This window comes from Muntiacus reevesi, chromosome 7 (genome assembly GCF_963930625.1).
Source record: "Muntiacus reevesi chromosome 7, mMunRee1.1, whole genome shotgun sequence".
Lineage (NCBI taxonomy): Eukaryota > Metazoa > Chordata > Mammalia > Artiodactyla > Cervidae > Muntiacus > Muntiacus reevesi.
The window spans coordinates 58,055,789-58,072,898 of record NC_089255.1 but is presented as its reverse complement, the minus strand read 5'-3'; the positions used below and the strand labels follow the sequence as shown (position 1 = coordinate 58,072,898).

At 35.4% G+C, this 17,110-nt stretch overlaps 1 protein-coding gene across 4 annotated transcripts in view; it reads right to left on the bottom strand.

The window, feature by feature from the left end:
* The window catches only part of ATP8B4 (ATPase phospholipid transporting 8B4 (putative)), a 261,581-nt gene that overhangs the window by 237,888 nt on the left and 6,583 nt on the right, over positions 1 to 17,110 (bottom strand). For all 4 annotated transcript variants that reach the window (XM_065941225.1, XM_065941224.1, XM_065941227.1 and 1 more), the window contains exon 2: positions 6,168 to 6,236. In XM_065941225.1, the coding sequence (XP_065797297.1) occupies positions 6,168 to 6,195 (28 nt within the window). In that variant the 5' untranslated portion in view covers positions 6,196 to 6,236. The remainder of the gene's footprint in view (positions 1 to 6,167; positions 6,237 to 17,110) is intronic.

Sequence of the window (17,110 nt, the reverse complement as noted above, 5' to 3'; positions counted from 1 at the left end):
GATACAAGATCATTCCAGTCAAAATCATTGAAATGTGATGTTTTAATTGACTTATTCATCATATGAAGGCAGGTTTACAATTCACAGTAAACTTTTCATTTCTGAATTATTAAAAGTATTTTTCTTTATAAAAAATACCATGTTTTGGATTACCTCATCAACTTTCAGACTTCATTCCACCATCAAAAGAAAATCCAGATTTCAAAATTAAGACTAGAAATGTTGTGAAGTAATTAGCCTCCAACTAATAAAATAAAATTTAAAAAAAAAAATTAAAACTAGAAATAAAAAATCTTGATTTTCTTTACATTATAAAGCTCTATTTGAACAAATAGTGAAAGTAATGTTTTTGAGAAATAGGTCCACCATCCTGATTGTGGGCTGGGAAGTGTGGGATTCTTGCCACCCTGGGAAGTGAGATTTGGACATTTTATAGACAAAATCTCTATAGCCTCCCAGGTGGTGCTAGTGTTAAGGAACCTGCCTGCCAGTGCAGGAAACATAAGAGATGTGGGTTCAATTCCTGGATCAGGAAGATCCCCCGGAGGAGGGCATGGCAATCCATTCCAGTATTCTTGCCTGGAAAATCCCATTTGGTGGGCTACAGTCCACAGGATCACAAAGAGTCGGAAATGACTGAAGCGACTTAACACACACACAGCATTTACTAAGACTACTTAAAATAATAACAACAACAGCAACCATTCAGTAAGTGCTTACTATATGCCAGATACTGGCTCAAACGCTAAATTAAAGGACTATTCTAAGGTGTGGGTCTATGGAAGGAATATAAAAGCATCTTTAATTGTAAATTATTATAATTCTATGGATGGAATTTTTCAATTAAGAGAATTTTTTTTACAAAACCAAAGTATGACACTTAGATTATTACACATTTGAGAATACTAAATAATAAAATGGAGAATTGGAGCAATGTATTTGGAAATATGTTCTAAGACCAATAAACATGTATGACATATAATGTAATTCTGAGTATTACTGCATTATTCACTGGAATGAGGCAGTTCAAAATAGATCTATATTTGTATATGTGTCATAGCTAAAGCTTAAACCCATTCTAGTAAAGAAGACTGATTAACATATTGTTTAACAATTATTTTCTTATTCAACTTAACTATTCATTTTGCTCATTTCTTACTTCTAATCCTAACAGTCTAAAATACTTACCCAACAACTATAATGTTATATAATGTAGCTTTCTGATAAACTTATAAAACAGACTTTTATTTTTTATTTTTTTTCCATTTATTTTTATTAGCTGGAGGCTAATTACTTTACAATATTGTAGTGGTTTTTGCCATATATTGACATGAATCAGCCATAGATTTACATGTGTTCCCCATCCCGAACCCCCCTCTCACTTCCCTCCCCATCCCATCCCTCTGGGTCATCCCAGTGCACCAGCCCTGGGCACCTGTCTCATGCATCCAACCTGGACTAGCAACCTAAAACAGACTTTTAAAACAATCTGCTTCCCACTAAAACAGGATAGAATGTCAGGAAAACACATCTATTGAGAACAATTATAAGAGATGACATATACAAAGCTGTTTGAAACTATCATAGAACAACAAAATCACCCAGGACTTTAAAAGTTCCAGCAGAGAAGAGAAATATACTGAGATAAACCTGATACTCTGTTCCTTTCCATTGAGGCATTTGGTAATTCCTAACCTGCCCGAGATGAGACAATAATTGGAATTCAGAGTCTGGGAGGGAAGAAGGGCCTTAGTAATGTATTGGGCTTTCGACTGACTTAAGAGTGAGAACAAACTAAAGCATCCAAGGTCTTATAAACACTGAAACCCAGCCTTAACTTGTCTCAGTCTCTGATGGATCAAAATGACCTGTTCCTTCTCTTACTGCCTGCTGCAAGAAAGGTAAATCTCCTGAAGAAAAATAACAACCAGACCCTCTGTAACTTTTTCATATGCAATGTATAGATTTCAATAATAAACTAGCAGGTATGGTACAGTACAATAACAAACTATTGAAAACCAAGAGATAGAAAATATAAGCAGGCTCACAGATAATCTAGATACTGGAACTGTCAGACATGGACTTTAAAGTAACTATGATAACAAGATGGATAGTTTCACTAGAGAACCTGTATATATATAAAATAAACAAATGGAATGTCTTATTCATCTTTTGTTCACCAGTCCTCTGCAATAGGAACAATCCAGTACCTACTAAATAATATATAGGTATCTTAACTTCAACTAAAGCACTACCTCTTTTGTAGGCACAGTATATGCAGCACCTGGAGCCCACAATACTTTTAAAGAACACAAAAATGTTTAAATTTTCATTTAAAGTTAGAAGAAAAATGAATATAATAATAGTGGATACATAATAATGAGTCCAACCTGGATTACATTTGTCTTTAAACCCTCACAACTGTAAAACTTAATTTTCAATATTTTTTGAAGGAAGGGGCCTGGGAAGGGCCCATGATACACATAATGTGACCTTGGTCTGATCTTCCCACCCTGCATCCTGTGGAATAAGGCATGTTGCTCTACAACCCTCACATTTTGGAATCATTAATAGCTTTAGAGCTTAAATAAAGCCTCCAATTATCTACTTCTTTTGCTTCCCATATTACCTAACAACCTAAAATCTGAATTAGGTATTTTACATATGAACAACATTTTTTGTTGTTCATATGTAAAATATGAAGCACATACATGCTTTAAAGTGGTCATCTTTGGACCACCTATTCAAGCTTACACCAAAAGGATGAATTACAAATAACAAACAAACAAACATAGATTGTAAGCGTGTTTTAAATATTTGAGTCAGTTAGCTAAAATTTTCCACATGCTGAAGACTGTGAGATTTATGTGGATATGGAGATAATAAATAATAAAGCATATATCTGGGAGAAAATTCTTGTGTTCCCACAACACTTAATGGCTGGCTTGTTATATTTTCACATACATCATCAACGTCCCAAGTTTCCTGATGATGTTGTGAAAGTTTATAAAAATATAAGTGCATATTTCTTAAATGTAGATCTTAAATAACTCATTGAAGTAAAATATCACTTCTGCCTGATTCTCCCCCTGACAATAGCAGGCCGACTAGAAATTCTCTAGTCTGTGCTCCTCTGGAAAACATACTGGTAGTGATGTTTGGTAAACTGTTATTAAGTTATCACTGCTACTGTAAACTTAATTGTATAAAGATACATGTTTTTATTAAATCATAAAAAGTTATGTTAAGTTGGTACTACCTAGCATACCATAGGTGCTCAAAAATATTTTTTGACTGCCTCAATAGTGGAAGAGAGGAGAGGAGAAGAAGGAGAGGAGAGGAAGCAAATGTGGCAAAATGGTAAGTAAATGAACATTGTAGGTCGAATAAGGTCTCTGGCATCAACCAATGCCAAAGCTGACACTCCAGTACTTTGGCCACCTGATGTGAGGAGCCGACTCATTGGAAAAGACCCTGATGCTGGGAAAGACTGAAGGCCAAAGGAGAAGAGGGCGGCAGAGGATGGGATGGTTACACAGCATCACTGATTCAATGGACACGAAATTGAGCAAACTCCAAGAGAGAGTGGAGGATAGGGAAGCCTGGCATGCTGCAGTCCATGGGGTCACAAAGAGTCAGACATGACTTAGCAACTAAACAACAAAGGTCTCCAGTCTATAAATAGATCTACAAGAACTGATATAATCTAAAGATGTAACATTCCCAATCATGATGATGCAAATGATGGTGACACCAAAGTCAGTGCCTCAAGCCATGTGGCCACTGTAACAAGTCCAAGAGGAAGGAACTAGCCTCAGCTTTCTCTGCCAATTAGCACCACAGTGAATACAGTCCCAACATTTCATCTCATTACAAAGCTATTTACAAATGGGCTACTTAATAGCTTATTGCAAATAGTTATAAAAGTCTGTAAAATGAAATTCTGTATGAGGAAGATCAGCAAGTTGTGTTCCCCATCAAGAGTGGTTCAAGTAACTAATTTATTAGTTTCCCATTTAAATATTATTTCATAGTATTTGTGCCCAAGATGTTCAATCCAAAACAACTCAGTGGAATGACTTTTGGAATGACTGCTGCTGCTGCTACTGCTGCTAAGTCGCTTCAGTTGTGTCCGACTCTGTGCGACCCCATAGACAGCAGCCCACCAGGCTCCCCCATCCGTGGGATTCTCCAGGCAAGAACACTGGAGTGGGTTGCCATTTCCTTCTCCAATGCATGAAAGTGAAAAGTGAAAGTGAAGTCGCTCAGTCATGTCCGACTCTTAGCAAATGGACTATTGCCAAAAATCAATATGATGACAAACTATTCTAAATCTAAAAGAAAATAAAGAAGTTTAAAGCCAAACACAATGTGTGAACATTATAATTAGCTATCATACCAAAAATAAAAACAAGCTCTGAGACATGAGATGTGGAGCAACTGGGGAAACTGAAAAATGGAATGTATGTTACTTATTCATCAATGTTACATTTCTTGGATGTGGTGACAATACTGCAGTTAAGATGGAGAATGTCCTTTTTCTTAGGAGATCTATGCTGAAGTATTTGGGGATAAGAGTCATGATGTCTTCAACAACAAAAAAGTTTATGATGTATGCATGTGTTTGGGTGTATGCTGGTGGAAGGGAGAGGAATAAGAGGAGCAAATGTGGCAAAACGGTAACAACTGTAGAATTTAGGTGAAAGGTATTTGGGTGTTATCATTCTTCCAATATTTTATAAGTTTCAACATTTTCAAAATTAAAAGTTAGAGGAAAATTTAAAAAAATATAATGTTACAGAGAAAAGTTTAAGGTAGAAAAGGTATCTATGATTACATTATGATTTAAGAGCCAGTTTCAAAATAATGCACACCATAGCTCCATCTGGGGATATGTGTAGAAATATACATTAACATATTAATAGAGGTCACTGATTGGAGCCCTCTAAATTGGGCAACATGGCAGTCTGGAGCAGTTATCTCTGGATTGTCCAATTACAGTTACTTCTATTTTCTTATTTTTATTTATAAAAAAATGCTTATTTTATACATATGCATTCATATACACACAGAAATTACTTTAAAAGAGTGAAACTGAACTTATCAAAACCTCGCAACAGTCGATTCTGTTGGAAACTTGTCCTTGTCAAAACTGGTTAATCTAATGTTTACATTATTAAGATAATACCAGCGACTAGGTATAAATAAATCACTTTATTTGTAAAAGAAAAAATGATGACAATAATTCTAGACTCTTAAATCAGCTCTGGAAATATGAAAATATTGCCCCAGAGAGCATAACTAATGACCTACAGGTACAAACTACACTGAGACTGATTTCAACTCATTATGAGACTGAACATTGCAATAAATGTGTCCAACAAGGGAACAGAATGCACCAAAAGATAACTGCCTATCAAAGTAAGTTAACCAACTGTCAGATATATGATTAGAAAGAGAGTATTAGATATACTCTAATCCAGACTTTCCTCTCTAACAAGTCTGCCAGCAGTAATAAACCAAATACACTTCCACTGAAGGAAAAACTACACAATAATCTGTCACTGAGTAACAAGGTTTAAGACAAGATTAATACTCTCAGGTCACAATGCTGTATTTCTTAAAACTAGAATACTATTAAAACTGTTCTGCTAGACAAATTGCTCAACCAAAAACCAAATGCTTCTTACCATAATGAACCTAAATTATTTCTAACCATATGATCTTAGTTTTAACTGTTGGTATAGTCATACAATGGAATACTGCTTTACAAGAAAAAACTGAATAACAAAATATTGATACATGCAACTACATGGAAATATGTCAAAAACCTTACACTTAGTGAAAGAAGACACAAGAATACATGCTGGATGGTTTCATTTATATTAATTTCAAAAACAGGCAAATCAACCAAATAGAAATCAGAAGGTAGTTGTGTACAATGCAGGGAAAATGAAAAAAGGGGGCACAAGGAACTTTCTGGAGTGATAGAAATATTGTCTCTTGCTTCTTGGTGATAATTACAAATCTACATAAAATTGTCAAAGTTCAAACAAAACACTCAAGATCTATATGGTTTTTGCTTACAAATTATACCTCCTTGAAATTAAAATGAATGCTAAAAAAATCATATTTGCTTTGTATCTCCTGAAGAACTCAATACTTACCAAGTGATTTCTTCTTACTGCAGAACATTATGGCACTTGATTATTTTTCACCAGGTCTCAACAGCTGGCCTATGTAAGAAAACGGGATAAGTACAAAACATTAGTATTTGAGAAACACTCGTTAACCAAAAATTCCCATCATTCAGCTTTCTTCCTAGTCAAATCTAGATGACTAGGAAGTCATTAACACGACAAAGAATAACCGACTCCATTTATGAGACTTAAATCTAACCAGACAGACACAGAAAACAAACTGATGGTTACCAAATTGGAAAGGGGGGAGGGATAAATTTGGAGCTTGCAATCAAAATATACACATTACTATATAAAAAATATATAACCAAGAAAGATCTGCTGTATAGTACATGGAACTATGTACAATGTCTTGTAATAACCTATAACGTAAAAGAATCTAAAAAAGAATGTATATATGTGTGTGTGTATATATATATATACATATATACACACACATATATGTACATATATATAGAGAGACCCAAGTCAATTTGTTGTATACCTGAAACAGACATACCATTGTAAATCAATTCTATTTCAATTAAAAATTTTAAGAGAAACAATTCTATATAAAAATTACCTATTTGTATTATAGCAGATATACGGAACAACAAAGTAAGAACAAGTATGACATTAAATTTGGTGTTAAAATGGAGCCAAATTTTCTAATATATCCAAAACCCTGTAAATTTGAATATTACAGAGGTGATGCTCCAACACCTGCCTTTTATTTAAGTGCCAAGTGTGATTCCTTCCAGAGTCAACCAAGTCCAGGAAGTGCAGATGGTTCCATATAGAATTAAATGAAGGAGGAACATGCTAGACACATAGTAATCAAATTGACAAAAACTAAGAACAGAGAAAATATTAAAAGCAAGAAAGGAGAAGCAACAAATAATAAACAAGGGAATCCCCATAAGACTATCACTTGATTTTTCAGCAGAAACTGTACAGGCCAGAAGGGAGTGGCTAGATATATATAAAGTAAAGAAAGGGAAAAACCTAAAACCAAGAATACTTTGCTCAGCATGACTCTCATTCAGAATTGATGGCAAAATCAAAAGCTTTATAGACAAACAAAAGCTAAAAGAATTCAGCACCACCAAACAAGTGTTACCACAAATGCTAAAGCAATTCTTTAAGCATAAAAGAAAAGGCCACAATTAGAAACAAGAAAATTACAAAATTACAAAATTACAAAAAATGTAAACATATAGTAAAAGTAGGAAATCATCTACACACAAATATAATACCAAAACAGTAATTGAGAGAAGAGGAAAGTACAAATGCAGGATAGTTGAAATGCATTTTAAATTAAGACACCAGCAACGTAAAACAATCATGTATACATATAGACTACTACATCAAAACCTCATGGTAATCACAAACAAAAAATCTGTAATAGATAAACACAGAAAAGAAAAGGAATCCAAACACAACACTAAAGATAGTTATCAAATCACGAGAGAAGTAAACAAAAGAGAAAAGGAATTTAAAAAGTCCTACAAAATCAAAAACAACTTTAAAATGGCAATAATATATATATCAATAATTATCTCATATGTAAATAGATTAAATGCTCCAACCAAAAGACATAGGCTGGCTGAATGAATACAAAAACAAGATCCATATATATGTTATCTATAAGAGACCCACTTCAGATCTAGAGACACATACAGACTCAAAGTGAGGGGATAGAAAAAGGTATTCTATACAAATGGAAATCAAAGGAAAGCTACAGTAGCAGTACTCCTGTCAGACAAAATAGACATTAAAATAAAGACTGTTATAAGACACAAAAAAGGACATTACATAATAATCAAGGGATCAATAGAAGAAGATATAACAATTATATATGCACCCAACACAGGAGCACCTCAATATATTCAGCAAATGTTAACAGATATAAAAGGAAAATTGACAGTAATACCATAGTGGACGACTTCAGCATTCCACTTACATCAATAGAAACATCATCCAGACAGAAAACCAATAAGGAAACACAGGTTTTAAATGACACATTAGAACAGATAGATTTAATTGATATTTATAGAACATTCCATTCAAAATCAGAAGCATATATCTTCTTTTCAAGTGCATATGGAACATTCTCCAGAGTAGATCACATGCTGGGCCACAAAGGAAGTCTTGGTAAATTTAAGAAAACTGAAGTCATATCAAGCATCGTATCAAGCTAGTCCCATAGCACTAGAAGTAAGTTACAAGAAAAAACAGCAAAAACCACAAACACATAGAGGCTAAACAATATGCTACAAACAACCAATGGACCACTGAAGAAATTAGAGGAAATTAAAACATACCTAGAAACATAAAAATGAAAATACAATAATCCAAAACCTGTGGGACATAGCTCAAGTAGTTCTAAGAGGGAAGTTAATAGTGACACAAGCTTAACTCAGGAAACAAGAAAAATTACAAATAACAACCTAACCTTACACTTACGCAACTAAAGAAAGAACAAACAAAACCCAAAATTAGCAGAAGGAAAGAAATCATAAAGTTCAGATTGGAAATAAATGATATAGAGACAAAGAAAACAATATAAAAGATTAGTGAAACTAAAGATTGTTCTTTGAAAAGATAAATAAAATTGATAAACCTTTACACAGACTCATCAAGGGGAAAAAAAGGAGAGGATTCAAATCAATAAAATCAGAAATGAAAAAGGACAAATTACAACTGACAGTACATAAATTCAAAGTATCAGAGACTACTATGAATAACTATACACCAATGAAATGAACAACCTAGAAGAAATGGACAAATTCTTAGAAAGGTACAATCAACTAAGATTGAGTCAGGAAGAAACAGAAACTATGAACAGACCCATTATATGTACTGAAATTGAACCTGTAATTTTAAAAACTTCCAAACAAAAGGCAGGACCAGATGATTTCATAGGTGAGTTCTATTATACACTTAGAGATTAGCTAACACCTATCCTTCTAAAACTATTTCAAAAACTGCAGAGAAAGGAACACTCCCAAACTCATTCTATGGGGCCCCCATCACCCCAATACTGAAACCAAACAAAGATACCACCAGAAAAAGAAAATTACAGATCAATATCAATGATCAACACAGACACAAGAATCCTCAATACTAACAAACCAAATCCAACAATGCCTTAGAAGGATCATATAACATGATAAAGTAGGATTTATCACAGAGATGCAAAGATTTTTTAATATCTGCAAAATCAGTGTGTGATACACCACATTAACAAGTTGAAGAATAAAAATCATATGATCTAAATAGATTCAGAAAAAGTTTTCAACAAAATTAAACATCCATTTGTGATTTAAAAAAAAAAAAAAAAACTTCCATAAAATGAAAAGAAAATCTTCCACAAAATAGGCATAGGGAAACTACCTCAATATAATAAAGGGCATATACAACAAATCCATAGCTAATATCACACTCAGTGGTGAAACACTGAAAGCATTTCCTCTAAGATCAGGAATAAGACAAAGATGTCAAGTTTTCGTCACTTTTATACAATATAGTTTTCAAAGTTCTAGCCACAACAATCTGAGAAGAAATAAAACAAATCCAAATTGGAAATCCAAGAAGTAAAACTGTCACTGTTTGCAGATGACACGACACTATACATAGAAAATATTAAAGATGTTACTAAAAAACTACTAGAACTCATCAATGAATCTGGTAAAGTTTCAGGATAAAAAATTAAAACACAGAAATCAGCTTCACTTCTATACTCTAATAATGAAAGATCAGAAAGAAAAATTAAGGAAACAATCCAATTTACCACTACATCAAAAAGTATAAAATACTTGGAAATAAATCTAGCTGAGGAGGCAAAATACCTGTACTCCAAAAATTATTAGATGCTGATGAAAGAAATCAAAGACACAAATAGATCAAAAGATATAACACGTTCTTGGTTTGGAAGAATCAATACTGTCAAAATGGCAATACTATCCAAGGCAACCTACACATTTAATTCAACCCCTATCAAATTACCAATGGCATTTTTCACAGAACTAGAAAAAAATTTTTAATTTGTATGGAAACACAAAAGACCTCAAATAGCAAAAGCAATCTTGAGAAAGAAAAACAGCTGGAGGAATCAGACTCCCTGACTCCAGACTACTGTACAAACCTATAATCATGAAAGCAGTATGGTACTGGCACAAAAATAGAACTGTAGATCCATGAAACAGGATAGAAAGCCCAGAAATAGATCTACTCATCTATGGTCAATTAATCTATGACAAAGGAGGCAAGAATACAATGGAGAAAAGCATTCTTTTCAATAAGTGGTGCTGGTAAAACTGAACACCTACATATAAAAGAATGAAATTAGAACATTCACCAACACCATACACAAAAATAAACTCAAAATGGATTAAAGACCTAAATGTAAGACCAGAGTCTAGAACTCCTAGAGGAAAATATAGGCAGAACACTCTCTGACATAAATTGCAGAAATATCTTTTTGGATCCCTCTCCTAGAGTAATGGAAATAAAAACAAAAATAAACAAGTCAAACCTAATTAAACTTAAAAGTTTTCGCCCAGCAAAGAAAACCATCAACAATGTGAAAAGACAACCTATAGAATGGGAGAAAATATTTGCAAATGATGCGAGCAACAAAAGAGTCAGGCTCCAAAATATACAAAAGTTCATGAAGTTCAATGTCACAAAAACAAAAACCCAATAAGCAAAAGATCTAGACAGACATTTCTCCAAAGAAGACATACATACGACCAAAAAGGCAAATGAAAAGCTGTTCAACATTGCTAACTATAAGAGAGATGCTAATGAAAACTACAATGAGGTTATCACCTCACACTAGTCAAAATAACCATCATCAAAAAGTCTATGAATAATAAATGCTAGAGAGGGTATGGAGAAAAAAGAACCCTCCTACACTCTTGGTAGAAATGTAAATTGGTGCAGCCACCATGGAGAACAGTATAGAGGTTCACCTAAAAGCTAAAAATAGAGCTACCCTATGATCCTGCAATCCAACTCCTGGGCATAATTCAAAAAGATACATGCACCCCTATGTTCACTGCAGCACTATTTACAATAGTCAGGACACGAAAGCAAACCAAATGTTCACTGACAGATGAAAGAATAAAGATGTGATGTGCATGTGTGTGTGTGTGTGGAATATTAGTCAGCCATAAGAAAGAATGAAATAATGCCCATATGCAGCAACATGGATGTACCTAAAGAGTACCATGTACTAAGTAAAGTAAGCCAAAGACAAATATCATACAAACATCATTTCCACATGAAACCTAAAATTTAAAAAGACACAAATGATCTTATTTCCAAAAAGAAAGAGGCTCACAAAGAGAGCAAACAAACTTATGATTGCCAAATTGGAGAGGGGGTTCAGTTCAGTTACTCAGCCTTGTCCAACTCTTTGCAACCCCATGAACTGCAGCATGCCAGGCCTCCCTGTCCATCACCAACTCCCAGAGTCCACCCAAACCCATGTCCATCGAGTCGATGATACCAACCAACCATCTCATCCTCTGTCATCCCCTTCTCCTTCTGCCCTCAATCTTTCCCAGCATCAGGGTCTTTTCAAATGAGTCAGCTCTTTGCATCAGGTGGCCAAAGTATTGGAGTTTCAGCTTCAACATCAGTCCTTCCAATGAACACCCAGGACTGATCTCCTTTAGGACGGACTGTTGGATCTCCTTGCAGTCTAAGGGACTCTCAAGAGTCTTCTCCAACACCACAGTTCAAAAGCATCAATTCTTCTGCACTCAGCTTTGGAGAGGGGGTAGTGAAAGGGATATATTAGGAGGCGGGGTTAGCAGACATACATGCTCAGTTGTGTCCGACTCTTTGCGACCTCGTGGGCCAGGCTCCTCAGTCCATGGGATTCTCCAGGCAAGAATATTGGGGTGGAGTGCCATTTCCTTCTCCAACATATACACACTGTATAAAACATTTAGCCAACAAGAACCTACTGTATAGTACAGGGAACTATACTCAATACTATGTAATAACCTACCTATAAGGGGGAAGAATCTGAAAAAGTATATGTGTGTGGTGTACATATGTGTGTGTGTATGTGTGCTATATAATATATAAAAGTACACATACATTTCATATATGTATGAAGTAAGCAAGGAAAACATAAGAAAAATGGGAATACATCAAACTAAAAAACTTGCACTGTGAAGGAAACTATAAACAAAACAAAAAAGCCACCTAACTGCATTTGGGAAGATATTTGCAAATGATACATCTGATAAGGAATTAACATCCAAAATATACAAAGAACTCTACAACTCAACATCCAAAAAAAAAAAAAAAAAAAAAAAAAAACCCCAACCCCATTAAAAAATGATCAGAAGACCCAAAGAGACACATTTCCAAAAAATACATATGGATGGCAAACTGATACGTAAGAAAGATACTCAACATCACTAATCAGCAGAGTAATACAAATCAAAACTACAATGAGATGCAACCCAATGTTCATTGTAGCAATACTGACAATAGCCAAGACACAGGGAAATAACCTAAATGTTCACTGAAAAAAGAATGGATAAAGAAGATGCACACACACACACAGTGGAATACTACTCAGTCATAAAAAAGAATGTCATTTGCAGCAACATGGATGGATCCAGAGAGTATCATACTAACTAAAGTAAATTAGAAAAAGACAAATAACATGACACCATGTATATGTGGCATCTAAAATCTGATATAAATGAACTTATCTAAGAAACAGACTCACAGACATTAAAAACAAGTTTGTGGTTGCCAGTGGGGAGGAGAGTTGAAGAGAGATGGATTGGGAATTTGAAGTCAGCAGATGCAAGCTATTATATACACAATGGATAAACAAGATCCTACAGTATGTGTACCGGCTAAGTCACTTGTCATGTTCGACTCTTTGTGACCCCATGGCTGTAGCCTGCCAGGCTCTTCTGTTCACAGGATTCTCTAGGCAAGAACACTGGAGTGGGTTGCCATGCCCTCCTCCAGGGCATCATCCCAACTCAGGGATCAAACCCACATTTCTTATGTCTCCTGCATTGGCAGGCATATAGAGAACTATACTTAATATCCTGTGGTAAACCATAACAGAAAAGAATATAAGAAAGAATGTGTGTGTATGTGTGTGTATGTATATATAAAACTGGACTTTGCTCTACAGTAAAAATTACATTACAAATCAACTAAATTTTTTAAAAACTGCAATGAGATACCACTTCACACATGTCAGATGGCTATTATAAAAATGACGACACATAGGAAGTGTTGGCTAGGATGCAGAGAAAAGAGTTTTCTTATGCACTTTCACTATGGAAAACAATATGGAGATTCCTCAAAAAATAAAAGTAGAACTACCATATGATCCAGCAATTTCACTTTTGGGTATTTTTTCACTTTTGGATACTTTTCCAAATAAAAATACTAACTCAAGAAGACATTAAGCACCCCCATGTTCATTACAGTAGTATTTACAATAGCCAAAATATGGAAGCAAATAGCCAAGATATGGAAGCAACCTAAGCACCCACTGATAGATGAATGGATAAAGGTGTGGTGTATATAAACAATTTAATACTATTCAGCCATAAAAAAAAATGAAATCTTGTCAATTTTGACGACATAGATGGACCAAGAGGGTATATACTAAGTGAAAGAACAGAAAGACAAATACTGCATGGTTTCACTTATATGTGGGATCTAAAAAACAAAACAAATGGATAAATATAACAAAACAGAAACACATATACAAAGAACAAACAGGTGGTTGCAGGGATGGGGAGACAGGGGGAGGGAGAATGAGTGAAATAGGGAGATTAACAAGTATAAACTTCCAATGACTAAACAAATGAATCATGAGAATGAGATGTACTGTGTGGGGCACATAGTAAATAATAATATCTCTGCATGGTGATAGATGGTAACTAGACTTATCATGGTGATCATTTTGTAATGTATAGAAATATTGAATCATTATGTTGTGCACCAGGAACTACTATAGTGTTATAGGTTAATTATACCTCAAAAAACAAGCAACAAACTCATAGATAAAGAGATCAGGTTTGTTATTACCAGAGACAAGGGGTGGAGAGAGGGGGAATTGGATGAAGGTGATTAAAATATACAAACTTCCAGTTAGAAGATAAGTACTAGGCATGTAAAGCACAACCATGATCAATATAACAGTAGTGCATGTTATGTACAAAAGTCGTTAAGAGGGTAAATCCTATGAGTTCTCATCACAAGAAAAATGATAATTTTATCCATATGAAATTATGGGTGTTCATTAGACCATGGACATGAACTCTGACACCTCTGCAAACACATGACAGTAAGGAGAGCTTCTGAATTCATTTTCTCTAGGTTAGAAAGAGAAATGACTTGTTTGTTCCTGCTCAAAGATGTGGTGTGGCAGGATGCATTAAACACCCACAAAAGAAGAAGCTGGTCACTCATCTAGAGACCAGAAAAGAGGAACAGCAATGCTTATGGCTTAGCAGTTACAAAAAAGGAGGATGCAGAGGAATTTCATCAACACCTGCTTCTCTACTATAAATTTCTATAATCTGAAACTATCAACATTTCTCCCTGTTGTGCACCTAGATTCACAAGTTCCCATCCACTACCAGGAAAAGTCATAGGCTCAGCAGTGCTGAGGGAATAACACCCACCTCAAGGTGTCCCTGACATGTAGGGCCATCAACACTAAGACCCACTGCTTTTCCAGGGATAAGTCACTAAAATTGATAAATCCAGCATGAAGATGGGGTTACTACTGCTGGGTGCTGTGAGAAGCCAGGAGAGGTCCTCCAATATGACCCATCAATAACTCTTCTGTTCCTCTTCCCAAGCCTTTTACCAACTGCTACAAGGCTGCCTAAAACAATCCTCCCCTCCCTTCCCTGTTCCAAGTCCTAGGCAGCAGACGCCTCCAGGACAGGCGTGCTGACCAGTTACTGCTTTACCCTTCATTCTTTCATTAATAGGTTTCCCTGTTCCAGCCCTGGCCACCCACCAACTCGGGTCCTCACTGAAGCCAGAGTGATATTGATAAAAGTTAAATAGCATTATGTCACACCCCTACTTAAAGCCTTTTAATCACCTCCTGTTGGCCTTAAAAAAATAAAAAGATCAAATTCCACATGATTCCGAGGCCCCTCTGCAACCTGAACCCTGCTGGTCTTTCTACTCTGATTTCTCATCAGTCTCCTTACAGTCCCCGTTCCTCCTTGCACCCCCTCATGTCTATACTACAGAAATACTCAACTCAGCTTTTTCCATCTGAGGGCCATGATTCATGTTCTTTCCTCTGTCAGTCATAATCTAATACCCATGGTCAATACTTTCACCTGACTAATTGGTTCCTATCTTTTCAATATCAATTCCAACCGCACTCCTAGCACTTCCTCTAGGAGTTCTCCCCTGGCCCCCCAAATCAGAGATAAGACCACTTCCTATGTGTGCCCACAGAATCAAGAACTTCCCATCTCAGAACCCCTATAATTCTAGAATTTATTTGCCTATCACATTAGCTGTTTTCCCCTTAATCTACAAACTCCAGTGGGGCAGAGAACTGATCTGTCTGGTCCATAGTTGTATCTTCAGTATCAAATGCACAACTGGCATGCGGCAGTGCTCAATAAATATCTGCTAAATGAAAGAATGAATTTCTCAGTTTCTATGAGGAATGAAGCAAGGGCTTCCTGATACTAAACAGCATTTCCCTTTTAGCAACTCTGCTTTCCTAGACCCCAACTCCAAGTTCAAGAAAGTTTTAGATCCTCCCAAACTGGGAACGTCTGTGGCTTTCCTAGACATGCTCTGTCTCTGGCTGGTCCCTATCCTTCTGTGTAACCCCAACTCCAGCCTAGGAAGAACCTCAAAGACTGAGAAGTATTTGGTTAGCAATAGGAAGAACGTTGCAGGCAAACTGAATATGAGAAAGGAGAAGGAAATTTGCAAATCTCTGGGAGTAGAAGGGCAAGAGGAAGCACCCTGACTCTAAAAGAAGATCCACAAAAAGGACTTTTTTTTTTTAAGGAAAAGACTTTCTGTGAGAAAAACATGGACAAAGGTGGGTTTTTATCCATGAGGAGCTATTTTTGTTCCAACAAATATTCACAACCAATACAAAATGTCGAGGAGAAAGGATGAATGGATTCAGTGGCAATGACACCTCGATCTGATGGCCCCATCTGGCCAAAGGGTTTTAAGGCTCATCAGCAAGTTCTAAGTCAACTTGTTAGGGCTTGAAAACTCTCTGGAGACTAAGTTAACATATTCTGTTTTCATGAGCTCCGAGTCCCTCGAGCAAGTAAAAGGAAGAACAGTTCTTTAAGCAGGATGGCAAAAGGGACTCTCCACCCTGACAGGTGCCAATGAGAATGCAGGCAAGAAGAAAGAAATTCAATCTCTCAGGAAGTTATTAGAAGTACTGGCCACTGGCCAACTTTTTCTTTCTTTCTCATTACTGGTTTGCTAGATTGCTTTGAGGGATTAGCACTAATAGATAGCCAGTACACAGGATGAACTTAATATATATTTGTGCAATATAAAGGTAACTAAAGAGAAAATATCCAGGTAACCCCTTCCATCTCTTATTTTAGATCTTCCTACAAGCACTTTTCATTTTAAAATCCCCAGACAATTAAACATAAAGCAAAACCATATCCTTTCTAAAATTACCTTTAAGCCTTACAATTATTCCAATGCTTTTAATTTCTCTAATACCACTTTCCAAAATATCTTTGAAACTTTTTACTTTTAATATAATGAATAAATCTTTTTTTAATTTAGTCATTTTTGCCTTTGTAGAAAATATGCTCTATTTCATATTTAATGCAGAGTGATAATATAATCACTGTTGTATGAGTTAAACATTTCTCTGAGGTTTGTGAAAATTGTTTCTTATTAAT